The sequence below is a fragment of the Miscanthus floridulus genome, chromosome 2 (genome assembly GCF_019320115.1).
Source record: "Miscanthus floridulus cultivar M001 chromosome 2, ASM1932011v1, whole genome shotgun sequence".
Lineage (NCBI taxonomy): Eukaryota > Viridiplantae > Streptophyta > Magnoliopsida > Poales > Poaceae > Miscanthus > Miscanthus floridulus.
The window spans coordinates 7,562,749-7,581,282 of record NC_089581.1 but is presented as its reverse complement, the minus strand read 5'-3'; the positions used below and the strand labels follow the sequence as shown (position 1 = coordinate 7,581,282).

At 42.0% G+C, this 18,534-nt stretch overlaps 3 protein-coding genes across 4 annotated transcripts; 2 read left to right on the top strand and 1 right to left on the bottom strand.

Annotated features, from left to right (window-relative positions):
* The first annotated feature begins 2,665 nt into the window (after nucleotides 1–2,665).
* LOC136516220 (probable GTP-binding protein OBGC2) lies at nucleotides 2,666–7,469 on the top strand. Its single transcript, XM_066509582.1, has 9 exons — nucleotides 2,666–3,348; nucleotides 3,434–3,525; nucleotides 4,309–4,392; nucleotides 4,921–4,998; nucleotides 5,210–5,410; nucleotides 5,529–5,636; nucleotides 6,298–6,372; nucleotides 6,528–6,727; nucleotides 6,933–7,469. Exons 1-9 carry the CDS (start codon nucleotides 2,766–2,768, stop codon nucleotides 7,009–7,011), a joined length of 1,500 nt encoding a protein of 499 aa, XP_066365679.1. The 5' UTR covers nucleotides 2,666–2,765; the 3' UTR covers nucleotides 7,012–7,469.
* Nucleotides 7,470–7,589: 120 nt separating this feature from the next.
* Nucleotides 7,590–10,587, bottom strand: LOC136516229 (uncharacterized protein C23C4.09c-like). 2 transcript variants are annotated; one of them, XM_066509598.1, is made up of 6 exons: nucleotides 10,461–10,587; nucleotides 9,569–9,634; nucleotides 9,395–9,444; nucleotides 9,221–9,285; nucleotides 8,448–8,612; nucleotides 7,590–7,817 (listed from the first exon to the last, which is right to left on the bottom strand). In XM_066509598.1, exons 1-5 carry the CDS (start codon nucleotides 10,503–10,505, stop codon nucleotides 8,560–8,562), a joined length of 279 nt encoding a protein of 92 aa, XP_066365695.1. In that variant the 5' UTR covers nucleotides 10,506–10,587; the 3' UTR covers nucleotides 7,590–7,817; nucleotides 8,448–8,559. The 2 variants fall into 2 exon arrangements, with proteins under 2 accessions (XP_066365695.1, XP_066365688.1); XM_066509591.1 differs by lacking the exon at nucleotides 10,461–10,587 and having other exon boundaries at nucleotides 9,569–9,957.
* Nucleotides 10,588–13,761: 3,174 nt separating this feature from the next.
* LOC136537809 (SEC12-like protein 1) lies at nucleotides 13,762–18,286 on the top strand. Its single transcript, XM_066529777.1, has 10 exons — nucleotides 13,762–14,178; nucleotides 14,274–14,371; nucleotides 14,866–14,998; nucleotides 15,251–15,342; nucleotides 15,677–15,776; nucleotides 15,868–15,940; nucleotides 16,012–16,132; nucleotides 16,746–16,865; nucleotides 17,276–17,346; nucleotides 17,421–18,286. Exons 1-10 carry the CDS (start codon nucleotides 13,774–13,776, stop codon nucleotides 17,516–17,518), a joined length of 1,311 nt encoding a protein of 436 aa, XP_066385874.1. The 5' UTR covers nucleotides 13,762–13,773; the 3' UTR covers nucleotides 17,519–18,286.
* The last annotated feature ends 248 nt before the right edge of the window (nucleotides 18,287–18,534 follow it).

The window sequence follows — 18,534 nt, the reverse complement described above, 5'->3', positions numbered from 1 at the left end:
TTCAAATGTATGTTCTAAATGTTTCATATGTTCTAGACGTATGTTGCAAGTGTTTTTTTTCTGAATGTTGCATAAACATGCATATTTCAAGTGTTTCATCTGGATGTTGCATATATTTTTGCAATGCCTACACACATGTTTTTAAGTTTTTTCTAGCGTTTTGCAAGCACTTCAGTTGTTATCGGACGCATGCTGCAAGTGTTTTATCTGGATATTGCAAAAGTAGATCTGGTGTTGCACATGTTGCAACATGACCTACCTACCACAGCCGCCTGCTGCAGTTGCTGGGGTCGCTGCCGTGGGTCACCGTGTAGGCGCCTAAGGCCGGCAGACACATCCGTGGCGCGGCATCCACAGGCAGGGGCAGATGACTGGGACCCACATGGGTTCCTACGTGTGGGCGCTATGGTCAGCGAAACAGAGCGAGCGTGATGGTAGTGCGGTACGCAACATGGGGGCAAACACAGTAGGGCATGCAAAAACAGGCGGCGCGGCCTCCTCACAAAGGATCGGAGGCATCCGATATTTTGGAGCGGCTCCAGATGTCTGGGCGCTAGTAACACCCTTGCTAGCACTATCTAAAATAGGCCTCCTTAAATACACATGAGAGCATCGCTAGGAGGACTACCTAAAATAGGCCTCCTATCTTCATATTTAGGTTGCCACAATTTTTTTCCAAAAAAAAAACTTGTTTTCTACTATTGTCAACAACATGACTATACCTAAAATAGAGACTATTTTATTTTCTCACAAATTTCAGCGTGTTAACCCTCTATATGATCTTCATTTCGCATCCACAAAAAAATCAAATGCATAGTTTAAACGAACATAGACTTAATGTATTATTACAACACCATATAAGTTTAAATTTTAAATTTCATATCCAAAATTCAAACTGACCACATGGACATCGATAAGAAGAAATAAAACAACATGTGCAGGTCAAGTACAACACACCATGACGTGACCACAAATGCTCTATCCAATCCTCACGAATGTCTATGAACAAAGGATGGAAGGGTTTTCAAAGGAAAAACAAAGGATTGGGCAATCCTAAGGAATAGGTACCGTAGGTGTCTTTGGTTCACAGGAATGGCTCCTAAGAAATCCTGAGGAATACTGTTGGTACCCTATGATTTTACAGGATTTTCATGGAAAAAAATCCGCTGGAACTTCTTGGTTTCACTAGGAACGAGGCAAATGGTTGTGAAAAGATGAGATCAATGCTTTTATGGTGTGCTGGTCAGGCTCTAACAGCTGATGTTTTTCTCTATATAATAGAATAACACGTCAAATTGTTAATTAAACCAATCCTGTGATTCCTATTCCTCTACATTTTCTATGTCCATCCAAACACCTACTCATACAATTTTCCTACGTTTTTCAATCCTTCGTTTTGCAGTTGCAATCCTAAAGAATTCCTACACTTTTTTCTATTCCTGTGTTCCAAAGAAGGCCTTCTTAACCCTCATGTTCCACCTCCTGTGCAATCAAGCTCTAGATAAGGGCATCATCATCGGACTCATCCTCTTTCTTAAAGAATTGGTTTAAAATATTATACTCCTCGTCAAACAAAACCATTATTAGTAGCTATGATTGGGGCTATAGTACAGACTATGCATAGGACTACAAAAGTGAAAAGACATGATGTATTTTGACGAAATGCCTTGGATGTGATCCGCAAGAGAACCATAATACATATGAAATTCACTCAATTTCATACAAATGATATCAAGGAGGGCATCAGGCAGGGCGACATACCTTGTTGGAGTAGGGGCGTTGGTGGCGAGATGACGCCCGGGTAGGGAGGAAGGGGCAACGACTTGAAGGCACATGGGGCATGGAAGAGGAGTGTTGGCATAGAGGCGACATCGGTCAAAGAGGGGGTGGCGTGGTCATGGAGAGGTCGACATAGAGGAGCCGCCAATGGTCGTGGATATACCAACGAGGGGGTCTGGCCCGACATCTCTCAATATGTCATGCTTCCTCTCTCTAACCTACCCTTCTCTCGCACGACAACCAACTCCTAATCTGCCACCTCTACCTGTCCCCCTCTCGCATTGTGCCAACTCTCAATCTGTCGCCTCCTGGTTGGGGTGCGGCATGCACCACCGACTAGGCGCCCTTCCACGGCCTCGAGCGCTACTTCGACCAGGTGCTGGTCTGCTAGAGATGCCAGATGTCCTAGTTCTCCCACCGATTAGGCGCTAGAGATGGTACTGCCCTAGTTTTCGGGTCGAGGGTGTAAAATTGGTTAATTAAAACCAATGAGTCCATATAAATTCAATCATAAATTTAAGCAAAAATGAGGTAGTAAAATGGGGGGAAAAGGATATTGACTTCATTTAGACCTGTGCCATCCTCCGTTGGGCCATTGTCAATGGAGAGATTCTTTGTATTGTTTTCAAGATTGTTACATCATGTAAAACAAAATAAAATACGGATGAAAATAGTTTCATAGACATTTAATTTAATGATTCATATAGAATTGGTAACCATATCGAGATAGTTTCGTCTAGATAAAACTTACTCTTCTCTCTTTTAAAAAATGTCGCCATGTCATAAAAAAAAACCATTCACCTAAAAATGAGAAAAATAGGAGATAAATTGCGCATGACGCTCACTCGCTCGTTCTGATCGACCGACGACCAGGATGGGTTCGTCGTAGCCGTCCAACGGCGGACGCTGCGCCGCAACTTGGCTTATCAGTTATCTCCACCCCTGGCGCAGCGCAGCCACGCCGCGGCAACAGCAGCACCACCACCATGGCGCTTCTCCTCCATCCCCGCCTCCCTTCCCACCCTCTCCGCGCGGCAGCCCACCATCACCACGACATCTCGGACGCCTCTTGCCTCCTTATACTCCGCGGCCCCGGAAGGAAGCGCGCGCTGCTCGCGGTCACGTGCCGCGCGGCCAGGGTGAAGGAGCCCGCTCCGAGCGCAGGCGCCTCGCCGCAGGCGCTGGCGAAGGAGGCGCACAAGTACTTCGACCACGCCGTGGTCACCGTCCGCGCGGGCGACGGCGGGCACGGCGCCGTGCTCGCCATGCCGCCGGCGCCCTCCGCGGACGCCACCAAGCCCCGCGGCAGGTTCAACCGGGGCGAGAAGAAGAGCAAGAAGGTGTCGTACAAGCGGAACTACGACGGGTCCGTGGCGCTGCCGACGGGCGGGCACGGCGGCGACGTCGTGGTGTACGCCGACGAGGCCGAGGAGACGCTGCTGCGGTTCCACGAGAAGGCGCGGTACTGCGCCAAACGGGGAGGGAACGTGGGCGCCGCTGGCGGCACGCTCAGCTCGCAGATGCACAGCGGCTTCGCCGGGGAGACGCTCAGGATACCCGTGCCTGTAGGTTTGTGGACTCGGTGCTGTCGATTTCGAGCATTTCTCCTGTGCGGGGACTGGCCATTGATGGATGCCTTCGCATCGAATTGCAGGAACTGTTGTGAAACGCAAGAAGGGAGCTGTTCTGGCGGATTTGGCTCATCCCGGTGATGAAGTGCTCGTTGCTAGAGGTGGACAGGGCGGGGTGAGTAGTTACTTATTGACTACTCTGCCACGCTGATGCAGGAGGAAATGTGGATTCCAGTCCCAAACTCATACTATCCCTAATTTTATGAATTATTGAAAGACAAACTTATTCCTGTAACCCTTTTCGACATCCTAAATGCTGTGGAGTATAGTAACTTAGTAAGCATCCTTAACCCTTTCCGACATCCTAAATGCTGTGGAGTGTAGTAAGCATTTTATCATGTTAATTTTGCAATATTAGTGTAAGCACAAACATCAGTGGTGTGAAGTGTGTGGAAAGATTCGCAGTTACCCTGTTTTCAACATTTTGAGATACAGCTGTACAGTTTTGACACATTTTTTAAGTATATATATGCATGTGCATCACTGCAGCCTAGTGTCATAGATCAATTAACTTGATTTTGATGTTGTGCTATAAATTTGAAGTATATATATGCATGTGCATCACTGCAGCCTAGTGTCAGATCAATTAACTTGATTTTGATGTTGTGCTATAAATGATTCAATGGGTGGCACACTTGTCTATGATCTTAGGTGTACTTGATTTCTGCTAAGGCAGCTACTTAAAGCAATAGAAATTATGCATATTCCTTTGTGTACTGAGTATGTCGTGTAAATGATCTAGAACCACTTAGCACCTCTTATACTTTAAAAAAAGAAAAGAAAAGAAAAGAAAATGCCCCCATTTTGTTCACTATGACTATTCGCTTTATTTGCTACAATAAGTATACTGGATTCATATTATAGTTTTGTATACTATATTTATTTAGTTATTTTGCAGATCAGCTTGATAGATGTGCCTGAGTACAGGAGGAGGAAAGCCATGGCTTTATCCCCAAACATCATGCGAGACACTAGTGACAAAGTAAGTTGTGTCACTTATGTCTCTTGTTTGGATCTTTTAGATGAGGGAAGGATTCACTAGTGGAGAAAAGATGTCTCTGTACTTGTACAATCAGCCCATCAGATAGGAAACCAGTCTAGTTGACAGCCTCTTTTCCATCCCTGGAACCTGGCCATGTTGAGCAGGGCAACCAAACAGCAATATGCTGCATGCCTAGAGCCTGGCCAACGGCAGCCTGGATCCCAGATGCAATGCAGGCTAGCTAGAGAAGAGAACCAAACAGGCCCTTTGTAAATGTCCAGTTGCTTGCATGTCTGATGTCATGTTAACTGATGCACAAATTGATGATTGATCACGAGAAGATGTATGATGCTCAAGCGCTAGTGTCAACAGTCAGCTATAAATTCCTTACTGAACACTGAACTGCTTGTATTCATTTTTGTTAGCATTGTGTATTTTGATAGCTTACAAATTTCAAGGCAATTTTACTGGCTACTATTGTCAAGTCCATAGTATGTTTCGTGATTCTGTTACCTCTCTTGTCTTCAGGTGTTAATTCATGGTCAGCCTGGTGAGGAAGTAAGCTTGGAGTTGATCTTAAGAGTAGTTGCTGATGTTGGTCTTGTGGTATGACGTTTTACTAATCCACACATCTCGAGTTTTAGGGAGAAAGAAATTGTTAGTTAAATGCTTCATGCTCATATATCATAATACCAGAGTCATCCCTGTTTCCTTTTAGGATGCAGATGTTTGATTATCCAAAATTTGAGGCTTGCTTCAAATTTATTTCTTTGCCATATCACCATGTTGTTATAAGTTATCTTAATTGCATCTTCAGGGACTTCCAAATGCTGGAAAGTCAACACTTCTATCAGCTATAACACTTGCAAGACCAGACATTGCTGATTATCCGTTCACTACATTAATGCCCAATCTTGGCCGGCTTGGTGGAGATCCTGCTTTAGGGGCCTTACAGTTTTCTTCAGAAGCAACATTGGCAGATTTGCCAGGTCTAATTGAGGGTGCTCATCTAGGAAAGGTAATGCTTTTACTTCTATATTATCTGCTTGTTCCTAATTACTTTTCTTTGGAACTATCATGCAGATTCCCCTCACTATTTCATTTGGACTTATCATGTGGTTTAATTAATTTTTCAGGGTCTTGGCCGCAATTTCTTAAGACATTTAAGGAGAACTAGAGTAATCGTCCATGTTGTCGATGCTGCTGTGGATGACCCTGTCAATGATTATAAGATTGTCAGAGAAGTACTAATTTCTAATTGCTTTCATCACTCACATCATCGCATGTGTTGTTTGGCTTTCATGTCTCAGTATTACAATGTTCATGATCTATCTGATCTGTGTTACCCTAGCATTAGCAGTGAGATTGTTTGATAAACACTTGTATATGTTGTCTGGAGCAGAATCATATTGCCAGTTTGAGTGTATGGTAAGCTTAAGGAGTCAAGGTCAAGGGAAGTCAAGTGTTATGAGTGTAGCAATGTACTCCCTCCATTCCAAATTATAAGATGTTTTGGCTTTTCTAAATACATAGCTTATAGTAAAAGCAATGTATCTAGAAAAGCTAAAACGTCTTAAAATTTGGAATAGAGGGAGTAACGATTTGCTCCCAGTGGTTAGAATAAAGGAAGATCAGACCAGTTCAGATTCTGAGGATACCAGGCCTCTGAACAGTTAGTAGGGGAAAATAGGATCTTAGAATAAAGTTGCTTTCTTAAAGGAGTTACGAGAAATATAGTATCTTAGAAGAGAACTTGCTTTTGTAAATGGTTGAAAAATTCATTTGGGTGTATCAGGTTTGTGATTGTGGTAGTCAAAACTGAATCATCATTTCTCTATAACTCTATATTTTGTTCTCAAGTCAAGGTGCAGTTTCGAACAGCGATTTGATTGTAGCTCTTTGCAGGAACTAAGGATGTATAACCCCCAATACCTGGAGCGACCTTATGTTGTGGTCCTGAACAAGATTGATCTTCCTAAGGTGCACTTCAATTCCTTAATTTGAGTCAAATTGTTGTCTTCCTAATTTGGGTGACGCGATTTTCTCTTTGAAACAATCTCTTGAAAATTTGACTTCATATTGGTACATTCAGTGTTTTAACTATAGTAGCGTCGATTTTCCTCCCCTCCTTGTAGGCCCATGATAGGTTATCATCACTGGCCTTAGAGATATCTTCAATTGGATGTGAAGAAGAGCATGACCAAAGTGGCAGCAAAGATAACCTACATGGACACGTAAGCAATCATCAGGTCTTATCAGAGGCTAAAGTTGAAAGTGGTGAAAAGGAGCTTGGGGACTATCCAAGACCTCAAGCTGTTGTGGCTGCTAGTGTGTTGTATGTCTCATCACCTTACCAAACTAAACGCGTGTTTATAATTCTTTCAATTTTAAGCAGTTCATATTAAAGTTCATAAATCTGCTAGAATTGGAACCGTCATAGCCCTAGAAGCAATATGTCATTCTATTTTGATGTCTGCTTATTTCTTGTCCTGTTTTAGTGTCACTTCATTTTGTTTAACCCCGTTGCCTTGGTTCTGCAGGAGGCATATCGGGATTGACGAGATGCTGAAGGAGATAAGGGCAGCCCTGAGAAAATGCATTGATCACAAGTTAGCGTAACATAGGTTTAATACCATAGTCCAGTAGCAGAAAGGGAATGAACTGGATGCCCCTTGGCAGGGTCCAACGTGTTCGAGTCGAGAAGCACCGGCCTGTGGCAGGTGAAGCCGAGGCTCTTCCCAGAAGTTCCTTAGGCCTTCTCGCCGCAGGCGATGTTCTGCTTCCAGGGGCAGCTCTTCTGGGCCGATTTCGCGCAGGGCCTCATGTACTGCGACATGCGCGCCGGGGACGCCTTCGAACTGATGGAGTCGCTGAAGAAGAGACGAACGATTGGCTACATTGAGATGGTGAAGTTGACTCTGGACATGGATCGCTGCGCGTGGAAGGGGCACAGGAGGGGTTTCCCGTGTCCTTGGATGCTGGCGCTGGTGCGAGAGATGTGTTGCCACAGTCCCCTGTCTTGATGCCGGGCGCTGCCCTCCATCCGTTTCAATAATATAAGATGTTTGGATTCTTTCAGATAACAGGTTTCTTTTACTATTAATCTGGACATGGTGTATATCTAAGTACCTAGCAATATCTAGAAAAAAAAAACAAAATAAAAGGGAGTGCAAAATTACTACACTCCGTAAAGTGCTTTTGGTAGCTTCAGTTTTGAAAACAGGGTTCATCGTAGAACAGTTTTAGATCAGTACAATACCAGCGAGACAAATCACCCCATTCAAGACAAAGAGCAACCCCTGAATTAGGAGAACCAAAGAACCAAGGTAACAAGGCCCATTTGTACTACATACCCTGGAATTCATGGAGCAGGTCAAAATACGGGGGGAAAAGCTCACATCAGGTTTAGGAATAATTTACATAGCCTGAAACACGTCACAAAAAGTTGAATCAGAAGAGTAAGTTGTTTGAAATAGCTATGCGGGAGACTGTCAAAATCATGCAAAAATAAGCGTTGCATTACACTTCCTTCCTCCACCTCAACCGTTTACACTAGCAGATTTACAAACATATCCAGTAACAGGCATCTACTTCTGGAACAACAATAGCTATTCTAACCCTCTGGAGAAACCTAAATTATTCATTCAAGCAAAATATGTCATGATCAACTACAACCAAACATCAACAAACAAATTGAACTTCAACATGATTAGTATTTTTCATTTTATTCGTATATTGATGTCACCCAGATACAATTACTTTAAATGTTTATATGAAGTATTTTGATCAGTGTAGCCCTTCTAGTATTTGTGCCGGTTGCAAGATTAGAGATATTTTCATCTTAGACCACATCGCTAGTCACACAAACATAAACAGCATAGAAGATTTTACTAAATAAAGACCATATCAACCATCTTTTCTAATGAATCAGAAGAGTAAGTTGTTTGAAATAGCAAACATCATCAATAAAATTCCATGCTCAACACCAAGCTTATATTCCCAATACGCATTTTTGTCTTAATTTGTTGCAATATCTATATATAAAAAGGGCGTACCCAGTGCAGATAGCTTCCGCTCCGTGCGGGGTCTGGGGAAGGGTGTCAGTGTAAGCCTTATCCTCGCCTATGCAATGCGAGGAGACCGTGACTCGAGCCCGGGACCTTTCGGTCACGGGCGATAAGACTCTACCGCTTGCACCAGGCCTGCCCTTCTTGCAATATCTATATATGATGAGGAAAATTATGCAATGATTCATGAAAGAATACTGGTGATCTCCAACTGTAACTATGTGGACAGAGCAACTGTCCTGTTCTTTTCAGGAATATATAAACCCATTGGGTCAGCACACAACTGCTGAAACACATAACAGTCTCACACCAAAGGCATCTGGCCTGCTTTATGAAAAGCAAATAACAGCATTCACAGGGAACAACAGCTTACATTATTGTAGCAGCATGATTACAATCTAAGTGACTTTGCTTCGACTGGAAACCATGACAGCATGATTTGAGGTAACACAGAATTAGGCAGGGACCCTAACCACATATCGCTGCTGAACTCACCCTAAACATTCTACTACCAAAGGGCAGAAACTAAAATTCAGAAGAGAGATTAACAGACTCCAATAATTGCATATAACAAAAGAAATTCTGTAAAGTATTTCATCCAACTTTTGCAGGTAGACTCGCAGAGCTCCCTAAAAGCACATAACAGTTTCCATGCAATGGAGGAAACAACTCACTAAAAGATGCATCAGCCATCTAAATGTAAATGATTTAAAAAAATGCATTAAGCACATATATACATGACTTCGATAACAAGAACTTACGCCTTTCTCTGGCTTCAGAAGATAATATCTGAGCAAGCATCATCTGTCGGTGTTCCTCAGCTTCCCTGATGGAGAGTTAGATTCAAAGACAATTCAGTATTCCCCAGGTTCCACAGAACATAGCTTGAGATGATGAGCTATAGCATGAGAAGATGGTGGAGGAATGAACCATACTGTTTCGCATCTTCCTGAGCTTTTTGTTGGCCCGCATTCTGCTGATTTGCCTAATTAAAAGTTAACATTAGATCAAAAGTAAGTAAACTAAGGAGCACCCAAACATGCACTTGCGGTAGCAAGGAGATCTACATGTGACAGCTTCAATTTATGTCATGGAGTTTGGTATCTTACCCCACCATGCTGTGCCATTAGTTCTTGCATCCTCCTCTGCCTGATAGCTTCCAACTCTGGGTCAGCCTGGCAAACAAAATTGTATTCCATCAGAAGAAATGCAACAAAAGCGTATGGCTGTGGATACTGGATAAAGCAAATTGTTCCTGCTTGTGCCATATCTAAAGCCAATCAATACGTCTAAGCATCCTAAATTCCACTGAATTTAAGATATTTTCTTTTTCCTAAAAGGCCAAGTTAAACAGAAACATGAAAAGACTTAAGCCAGAAAAAAAAACAAGTTAATCAATACTGATTAACTTCAACAACTCCTAAAGTTCTTATGCAGTTGGGTGATTGATTGCGAGTCAAAATGACAGGGAAGCTATCAAAAAATATCAGAGAAGTAATCTTTCAAAGGTAAAGGAAGACATGTTGAATTGCTGATATCAGATATGAAGGCACATAAAACATGGCAGAAGAGATGGAAGGAACCCTCCAACTCTAACAAAATGATACCAGATATGAACGTATTTTCTTGTTCTTTTGGATGTACATGTGCAAATACACGCCATGAAACATATCAGTATGAGCGTCAAAATTACTCTCAGTCTCAGAAAGCTTATTACATGAGCAGCTCCAAACAACAACACTCCAGCTCATCTCTAAAGGTAGCTAAACCACTAATTTTTCACCGTTATTCAGTTATTTGCATTTGATAAACCAGAACAATCACATTTTTTTCAAAACAGCCTGTTCAGTCTTAAGTACCATTGGGTGTACACATGTACATCCAATAATTTTTGCAAAAAGCTAGAAGTTAGTAGGCATCAAATAGCCAAATAGCTTGAGGTTAGAGTTCGAGAACTCGGTTTCGCACAGCAGACAGGAAAGAGAAAAGGGGTGGGAATACCTGGTGGGCGCTCATCTCCGGCGAAGAGGTAGGCAAAGGCCTCATCACCTGGGTAGGGCAGCGGCGGCGGTAGCCCACCCAGTCGTCGCAGACAGAGAGGGAGGGAGGGAGAGAGAAAACGAGCGACGTGCCAGGCTGACGCGTGCGCGGCCGGGGGCTGCTAGGGTCCGATTGGGCGGACGGTATTCTCCATCCGGTGGCTTCCCGTCCAATTGATTCCCGCGCAACTGGCACCGTCGCGCCTGCGATTTTCTCCACGAGCCAGGCAGCGCGCGCTTTAATGGGCCGTTTTGACTGCACATGGTCTCGTCTGGCCCATCCCGCGTGGCTCTCACAGCCCACCACTTCCACTCCATTCGCAGCCCACTTGCTGGCTGCTGCGCCGCGTCGCGTAGCTAGCGTTGGGATCAGGGATGAAAACGGATCGGATACGGATATCACCGATATTACATTTGTTTTTATATTTCTGTTTGGATTCGGATTCGAATACGGATAGTGTCAGCTATGTCGGATATGATACGATTGGATATCGACATCATAAATATGCGATTTGAGTATTCGGATACGGATACGGTATCGGATGTTGGATATCTGGACTCAGATACGGACAGATCTCAACCCCTCTAAACGGATTCGGTTTCAAATACGGTCGGAAAATATCCGTACCGTTTTCATAAAATATCTAGTTGGGATGATGTTGCTCAGAAAAAAATAGTTGCATTAGAAAAAAGTAGTATACCTATGTTGCATCTATTTTTTAGAGGGGTGGGAATACCTAGTTGGGATGATGTTGCTCAGAAAAAAAAGAGTTGACGTTGGGATGATGGGAGTGGTCACGACGAGGACATCCATGCATGCATCATGCATGATGGCCTTGCCTCCAAGGAGTTTGATTAGAAGCATATCCTAGTCTACAAACTAATGTTCGTTTGAGCTCCTACGATGTGTCACTCCTGACGACTGAAGAAGAACTAGGCGCGCATGTGCCAAGGAATCTTTGTTGCAATATAAATCGTTGGCAGAACCTTTGGAACTCGATCGGTTTGTTTTCTAGTAGGACCGTACATTTATACATGGACTCAGATTAATTACAATGTCGAATCATATATAGCAGGGGCATAATCTCTGTAGACTTATAATAATAATGCAGGGGCACTCCACTCGTCCAGAAGAACGCAGCACGTAGGTCTCGTCTCGGACACGGAAGAGTAGCAAATGTATATCACGTCAACGCATAGGGATGAGAGAGAGAAATATTTGAGAAAAAATATTATAAAATAGGAACAAAAATAATTTGTGAATATAAGAAAAATATAAAAAAATAGATGCAACATAGGTATACTACTTGAACATCATAAAATTTAGAACATCTCATTTATACTACGTGAACACCGCAAAATACATCGTAGAACATCACACACACACACACACACACACATATATATATATATATATATATATATATATATATATATATATATATATATATATATATATATATAATAAAAACATCACATGTATACTATGTGAACATAACAAAATACATATAGAACATCACATGTATACTACGTAAACATCACAAAACCTCATATAGATACTTTTTTTTGCGGGGCTCATATGGACACTACATGATCATCACATGTATGTTACGTGATCCTCACGTGTATATTATATGAACATCATTGAATATATAATAGAACATCACATATATATATATATATATATATATATATATATATATATATATATATACTACGTGAACATCACAAAATAAAATCATAGAACATGAATAGAACATCTCATTTATATTGTAGAACATCTCATTTATACCACTTGAACATCCCAAAAGACATCATAGAACATCACTTGTATACTATGTGAATATCATAAAATACAGAATAGAACATCACGTGCATACTATATGAACATCCTGAAAGTACATCTAGAACATCACGTATATACTACATGAATATCGCCTGAAAACATTATAGAACATCACATGTGTACTACATGAACATCACATGTATACTACATAAACATCACTCAATACATCATAGAACATTACATTTATACTAAACGAATATCACATATTTCTTAGGAATGTAGGAAATTGAAAAAGTAAAAAATGAAAATAAAAAACTACTTAATTAAAGTAAAATAACAAAGAAGAAAAAATCTAGAGAAAAATTAAAATAACATCACACGGATAGCATTCGAACAACATAAAAATCATAAAATTTCTCACATGTATTATGTTAATAATCAAATATATAAAACAAAACATCCCATTGATACTATGTGAGATATATCATACAACATCACATATATACTACCTAAACAAGAAAAAATTGAAGAAAATAAAAAAACATCACATAGATACTATTTGAACAAACTAAACATCTTACGAGTACTATGTGGATATTAAAAATAAACATGGAATATCCCATATATAATACATGAATACCCGGAAACACATCATAGAATATTATAGATATATGACGCAAACGTCGCATATATCTCATTGAATATAAAAAAGTAGAACATGAATAGTGAAAGATATATATTATATTACGATAACACATAGAAGGAGAAAAAGAAAATAAAGAAAATAAAGAAAATAAAAATAAAAGATCAATAGAAAAGGGAATGAAAATGAAATAGAAGAAAAATAAAGAACATAAAATAAGCTCATCCGAACTTGGACGCATGTGGGCCACTAGCTCCAGTCTCTACATGGTGCGCTAACTTTATAGTCCATATCATCAACGGAAAAGTAAAACATAAAATGCATAGTAAAAGAAAAAATAAATAAAATAAATATTTAAAAAGATAAAGAAACTAAAAGGAAGAAAGAAACCACACAGAAAAAAAGAGAAATAAGAAAGGAAAGAAAAAAAAAGATAAACATATAACCTGGGAGTCAGCATAAAAACGAAAATAGAATAATAGATTAAAATAAAATAGAAATAAAAGAAAGACAAAATTAAATAAGTATAAATAAAAAGGAAATATAAGAAAACGGAAAAGAAATATAAGAAAAGAAAAAAGAAACGAAATACGTACCTGGGCTCTCAGAGGCCAAGCGCATGCGCTGCTCCCTCTACTAATCGTTATTGGGCGGGAAACAGCACAGCCAGTCAGAAACCGCCAACTGAGCGCGCAGGAAATAAGTCCTCGGCTCACGGCTCCCGTCCGATCGTATCGGTCGGACGGGATGATTTCCGTGCGCGGCCGGCCGATTCGCACAATGCACGAACCGTCAGCTTGCGCCATCGCATGCAGATGCAGGCGCCGGCCCGAGCATATCCACTGGATGCTGGCGGCGATTCCGTGGCGCACTCCGCCCTGGCTCCCCTCCGTCCAACGCCTCGCGCCGCGGCGGCCGCCCGCCTCCCTCGTCTCGTCTGCAGTCTCCTCCCTACAACTACAAAGAAGCAAGCGCCAAGCCGCCAACGCAAGCAGAGCAGAGCAGAGCTGCGGAACCGCACCAAGGCCATCGCCCATCAGTCCTATGGCGGGGAACGGCGGCGAGGGTGCGGTCGGGAAGGTGGCATGCGCGGCGTGGATACGGCGGCGGGACGATGACGGCTGGCCACCCGGCGTCTCCCGCCTCCTCGTGGCGTTCGGCCGCGGGGCCACGGCCTCGTCCCCGCCGCTCGTCGACCTCCTCGAGTTCGACGCCAAGGCATCCGCACTCTCCTCCGAGTCCGAGCCCCTGGTGGGTGCTTCCCCCGTGCACCCTGGAAGGCCGGCGCCGGCCTCATCGTGAACTGAGCTTATGCGCGTGCGCTTGCTTTGCTTGTGGTTTTGCAGGCGAGGGTCACCGTGGGCGAGGCAGCGGACACGCCGCGCGCGATCGCCGTGCACCCCGGCGGCCGGGAGCTCGTCTGCGCAACCGCCAAAGGCTGCAGGTGGGCTGTGTTTCCTTGTCGATGCTAGAATTCTAGTTCGAATTTTTCCTTGTAGATGCTAACTCGCTGATGAACTTTGTCAGTAACAAATTAACAAATTGCTATAGTACTTGAAATTTGCATATGCCTTAGAGATTGTTGGGTTGATTTGGTTCGTATGTGCAAAGGATTGAACTGTCACCTCATGCCTGCCTGCCTGCCTGCCTGAACTTCACTGGTAGTTTGAAGTTGTTTTCCCCTATGCTGAATTACACATTCTTCAGGTTTGTAATGCAGAACGTTTTGAAGCGTGTATCTAGCTGCACTCCTTGTAATAATATCAGAAAATCCCTTTGTTTTTTTTCTCGAACTACGCACGAGAGCTGCACGTCATTTCATTAAGAGAGGAATAACCCTTTGTTTTCTATATATGGATCACTTCTTTTCGGTGGTTTTGTTCTTTTTCATACTATAAAATAATCTATTGTACTATCATTCTTCTGTTACTTTTGTAGGGTATTTAATCTTGTTTATAAAGACTTCGGTATTCACCTTATTTCAAGAGCTGCTTCACCTCTCCAATGTGTTGGGCCTCAAAAATGTTTAGCATTCAGCACTGATGGTGCTAAGTTTGCTGTTGGTGGTGAGGTATGAGCTCATCCTTTCTTGTAATTCCATTTTTCAATTAGTTAAACTTTTTTTACTGTATTAACGATATGATATGAGTTACATTTTTATTTAAAGTATTGATCATCCATATGGTGGTAATTTTCGAAATAAGTTTTGTTCAAGAGTTATGACATACTTTAAACTGATGAAGTACAGTTTTTTTTGGGTATATGGTGTACTAAAATTTTGAATGTTACATCTACAATTTACTAGCCTATTTCACAATGACAGGATGGACGTCTCAGAATATTTCATTGGCCAAGTCTCAATGTGATTTTGGACGAACCTAAAGCTCACAAATCCTTCCGTGACATGGACATCAGGTAAAAGAAATGGGGAAGCATGCTTCTGTTGCTATTACATAAAAAAACAAAATCCCTATTTCCTGCTGAATAGATGCATGCATTATTAATTTATTACCTCATGCTTTGTGTTGGCTACTTAGATATATAGGATTCAGTCTGGTACAATGCACATGACAAACCTTCTAGCTGCCTAGTATCATGGTAGTTTTAATATAGCCTGTGTCTTAAAATTCCTTGCTCAGGAGAGAGGGTTACTTTACTACACATTGGCTACTTTTTTGTAAGCCGAAGAGCCTAAATTCATTTCTTTAACCTTAGATCCTGATACAGTGCTTGTCCCGTTCTCATGTAGCTTAGACTCAAAGTTTTTAGTTTCATCATCCATTGATGGCTCTGCAAGAATATGGAACATTGATGAGGGGGCTCCACTAATCAATTTGACAAGATCTTCGGTACAGTATGATAATTTTCCGTAATAGCCTGTCATGATAGTTGAAACTGAATTGTTCGTCTGATCTTCTCTTTCCTTCTGTTTATTTACAGGATGAGAAGATTGAGTATTGCCGCTTTTCTAGGGATGGAGCCAAACCTTTCCTGTTTTGCACACTTGTAAAAGGTAATCCTTTGAATGAATTTAAAGAAGTGCACCAGCAGGCAGCTATAGTTCAGTTTTTGTCTCTTAAATAGGTCATGATGTTTTGACTATGGCTGTGGACATAAGTAATTGGAAGAGAATCGGTTACAAAAGATTTTCAACAAAGCCCATTTCCACACTCGCAATTAGCTTGGAAGGGAAATATCTTGCACTGTAAGTGGATGAGATGCCAGCTGTTGAACTGAGTCTGCAAATACATTTCTGTCTAGCACTTTTCCTTTTCTAGGAAAACATGTATTTGGAAATTTTGAAAGTACTCATAATAGTTTTATTTTCCTAGAATTTAAGCAATTTCTTCATATTTCTTTGCATCAAGGCGTCAACTGTCCTTGTTGTATACTTTGGTGAGCTTAAAACATTATTAGTGTTATTATTATAAATTTTATGTATATTATGATAAACAGTGGCTGAAAGTATCTGTGTAGCTGTGTATTTCTGAAAATTTACGAACATGCAGCCATTTGAAGATAAATAGTTACCACATAACCTGAAGTGCGTCCAATCGACTGAAGTAAGTATTAGCTAGTCAACGGATAATAGTTATGCTACTAGCAGGGTCTTAATGAATTGATTTTATTGAACACTCAAGATACCTGCTCTGTTTCCTTCTTTCGAAAAGGAGCTTATCCACTAGCTATCCCAGTTACATGCCTTTAAAAGTTGACATTAACATTGTAGAATCTGTCAATATTTGACAACCAGGGTTTGATTTTCCTTTTTATGCGAGGTGCTATTAATATGGATATAATTTTCACCCTGTTTTCAGAGGAAACCGTGATGGTGACTTTTGCGCCGTGGAAATAAAGAAGATGGAGGTTGCTCACTGGAGCAAGAAGGTTCATCTTGGCTTCCCAGTTTCCTCCATTGAATTTTGCCCTACTGAAAGGTAATCTTTCTCTTTGTTGCAAGGAGTGATATGTTATCATTACTAAGCACCTTATTTATTTAGTAGATATATCAAGAACAAAAGTGTCTTGCTCACATGGAACCTTGAAAGAGTAGCCAGTCCTGCATTCCGACAGGATTCGTCATTAGGCCCACTGTTGTCGAAATAGAATGAAATTAGATAATAAATAGGCTACGAACTCACGATATAGGACTACTTTGCATATTCATTCATGTCCACCATAAATACGCCAGGGTTTTCCAATGGGAGAAGCAAAAATTTGTCATCCACATGATCACATCCATCCATCCACAGCTACTCAAACTCAACATGTCTGGCTTTTGCGCGATCCTCCTCGTTGCACTGGTGATATTATACATGCATTATTATTCATACGGTTGATATTGTAGGGTTGTAATCTCCACCTCACATCAATGGGGAGCAGAGATAACAAAACTTGACGTCCCTCCCGAATGGAAAGGTACGTGTCTGTCTGTCTGTGTAGCCGTGTCTCTGTGAACGGGCCTTGCTCTATCCTCTTGTTCTGTTGTGCAGTGTGGCAGATCTGGCTGGTGCTCCTGAGCCTCTTCGTGTCGTCGGCCGTCCTCTTCTACCTCTTCTTCAAGCACGTAAGGCTCAACCTGAGGCCATAGAAGTAGAAGACACCTCAAATGTCTGATGGCGAGTCTTCAAGCAGGGCTGTTGTCGACACCTGACAGCGATAATAGCGCCCTGCTGTCCACCCACCGCCCACCGTCAGTACTTGTTTCTGAAGGCCGTTCCAAGCCTCCAGCCCTGTTGCTGCAGCGTGTCTTGTACCTGAACCGTTCCAGGTTTCACATCTTGTGTTACAGATAGATAGATTGCTCTTGACCTCTCAATAAGTGAAGGAAACACAGTGCGTTCTGCTGCTGCAAATGCTGGGTAGCCCTGTTTTTTTTTACGGTCCTGGGTAGCCCTGTTTCGTTGAGCATACTGTTCAACCCGATCCCTGACAGTTAGTCAGTTACGTGCTGACGCTGTCGGGTCTTCAGCTTCAGGTCATCATCTGATGCTGTGCCAAGTGTGGGGCCCATTCGTTTCGCTGAAAAGACAGACTGAAAAGTACTGTTCGCTGATTTGTTGTGAAAGAAAAACACTGTACTATGGCTGATAAGTCAGGCTAATAAGTTCAAGCGAATCTAGAAGCTCACAGCAGCCAGAGCCCTGTAGCTGCTCAAGCTGTTGCCAATTGCCATACAGGGATGACATTCGGACAGGGACCTGCTATTACTGTGAATCTGGTCACCGGTTAGGCCGATCACCTGTCTCAAATCCATGGCTTTCTATTCTTCTCTGGACTGAGCTGAGGAGCATCTGCGCGAGTGCTTGTTTTATGCAGACTTCTGGTAGCGCTGCCTTTTTTCTGCTGCTTTGCAGAGTGCTTCCAACCACTGTTCAGCTGGTGAGACGGGACTTACAGGGCTCCATCGCTCTCGCCTTTCATCTGGTTCCCACTTCTTGTCCTGGATCTGAAGCAGGGCCTATGCATATGCATTGGACATGAGATGAGATCCTATTGCCGATACATCGCTTTTATGATCATGAAAGCACTTATCCTCTTTTGTTACATGATACAACGTTCCAGACACATCTTTTGCCACAGTTAGATGAATCCTATGACCATGGA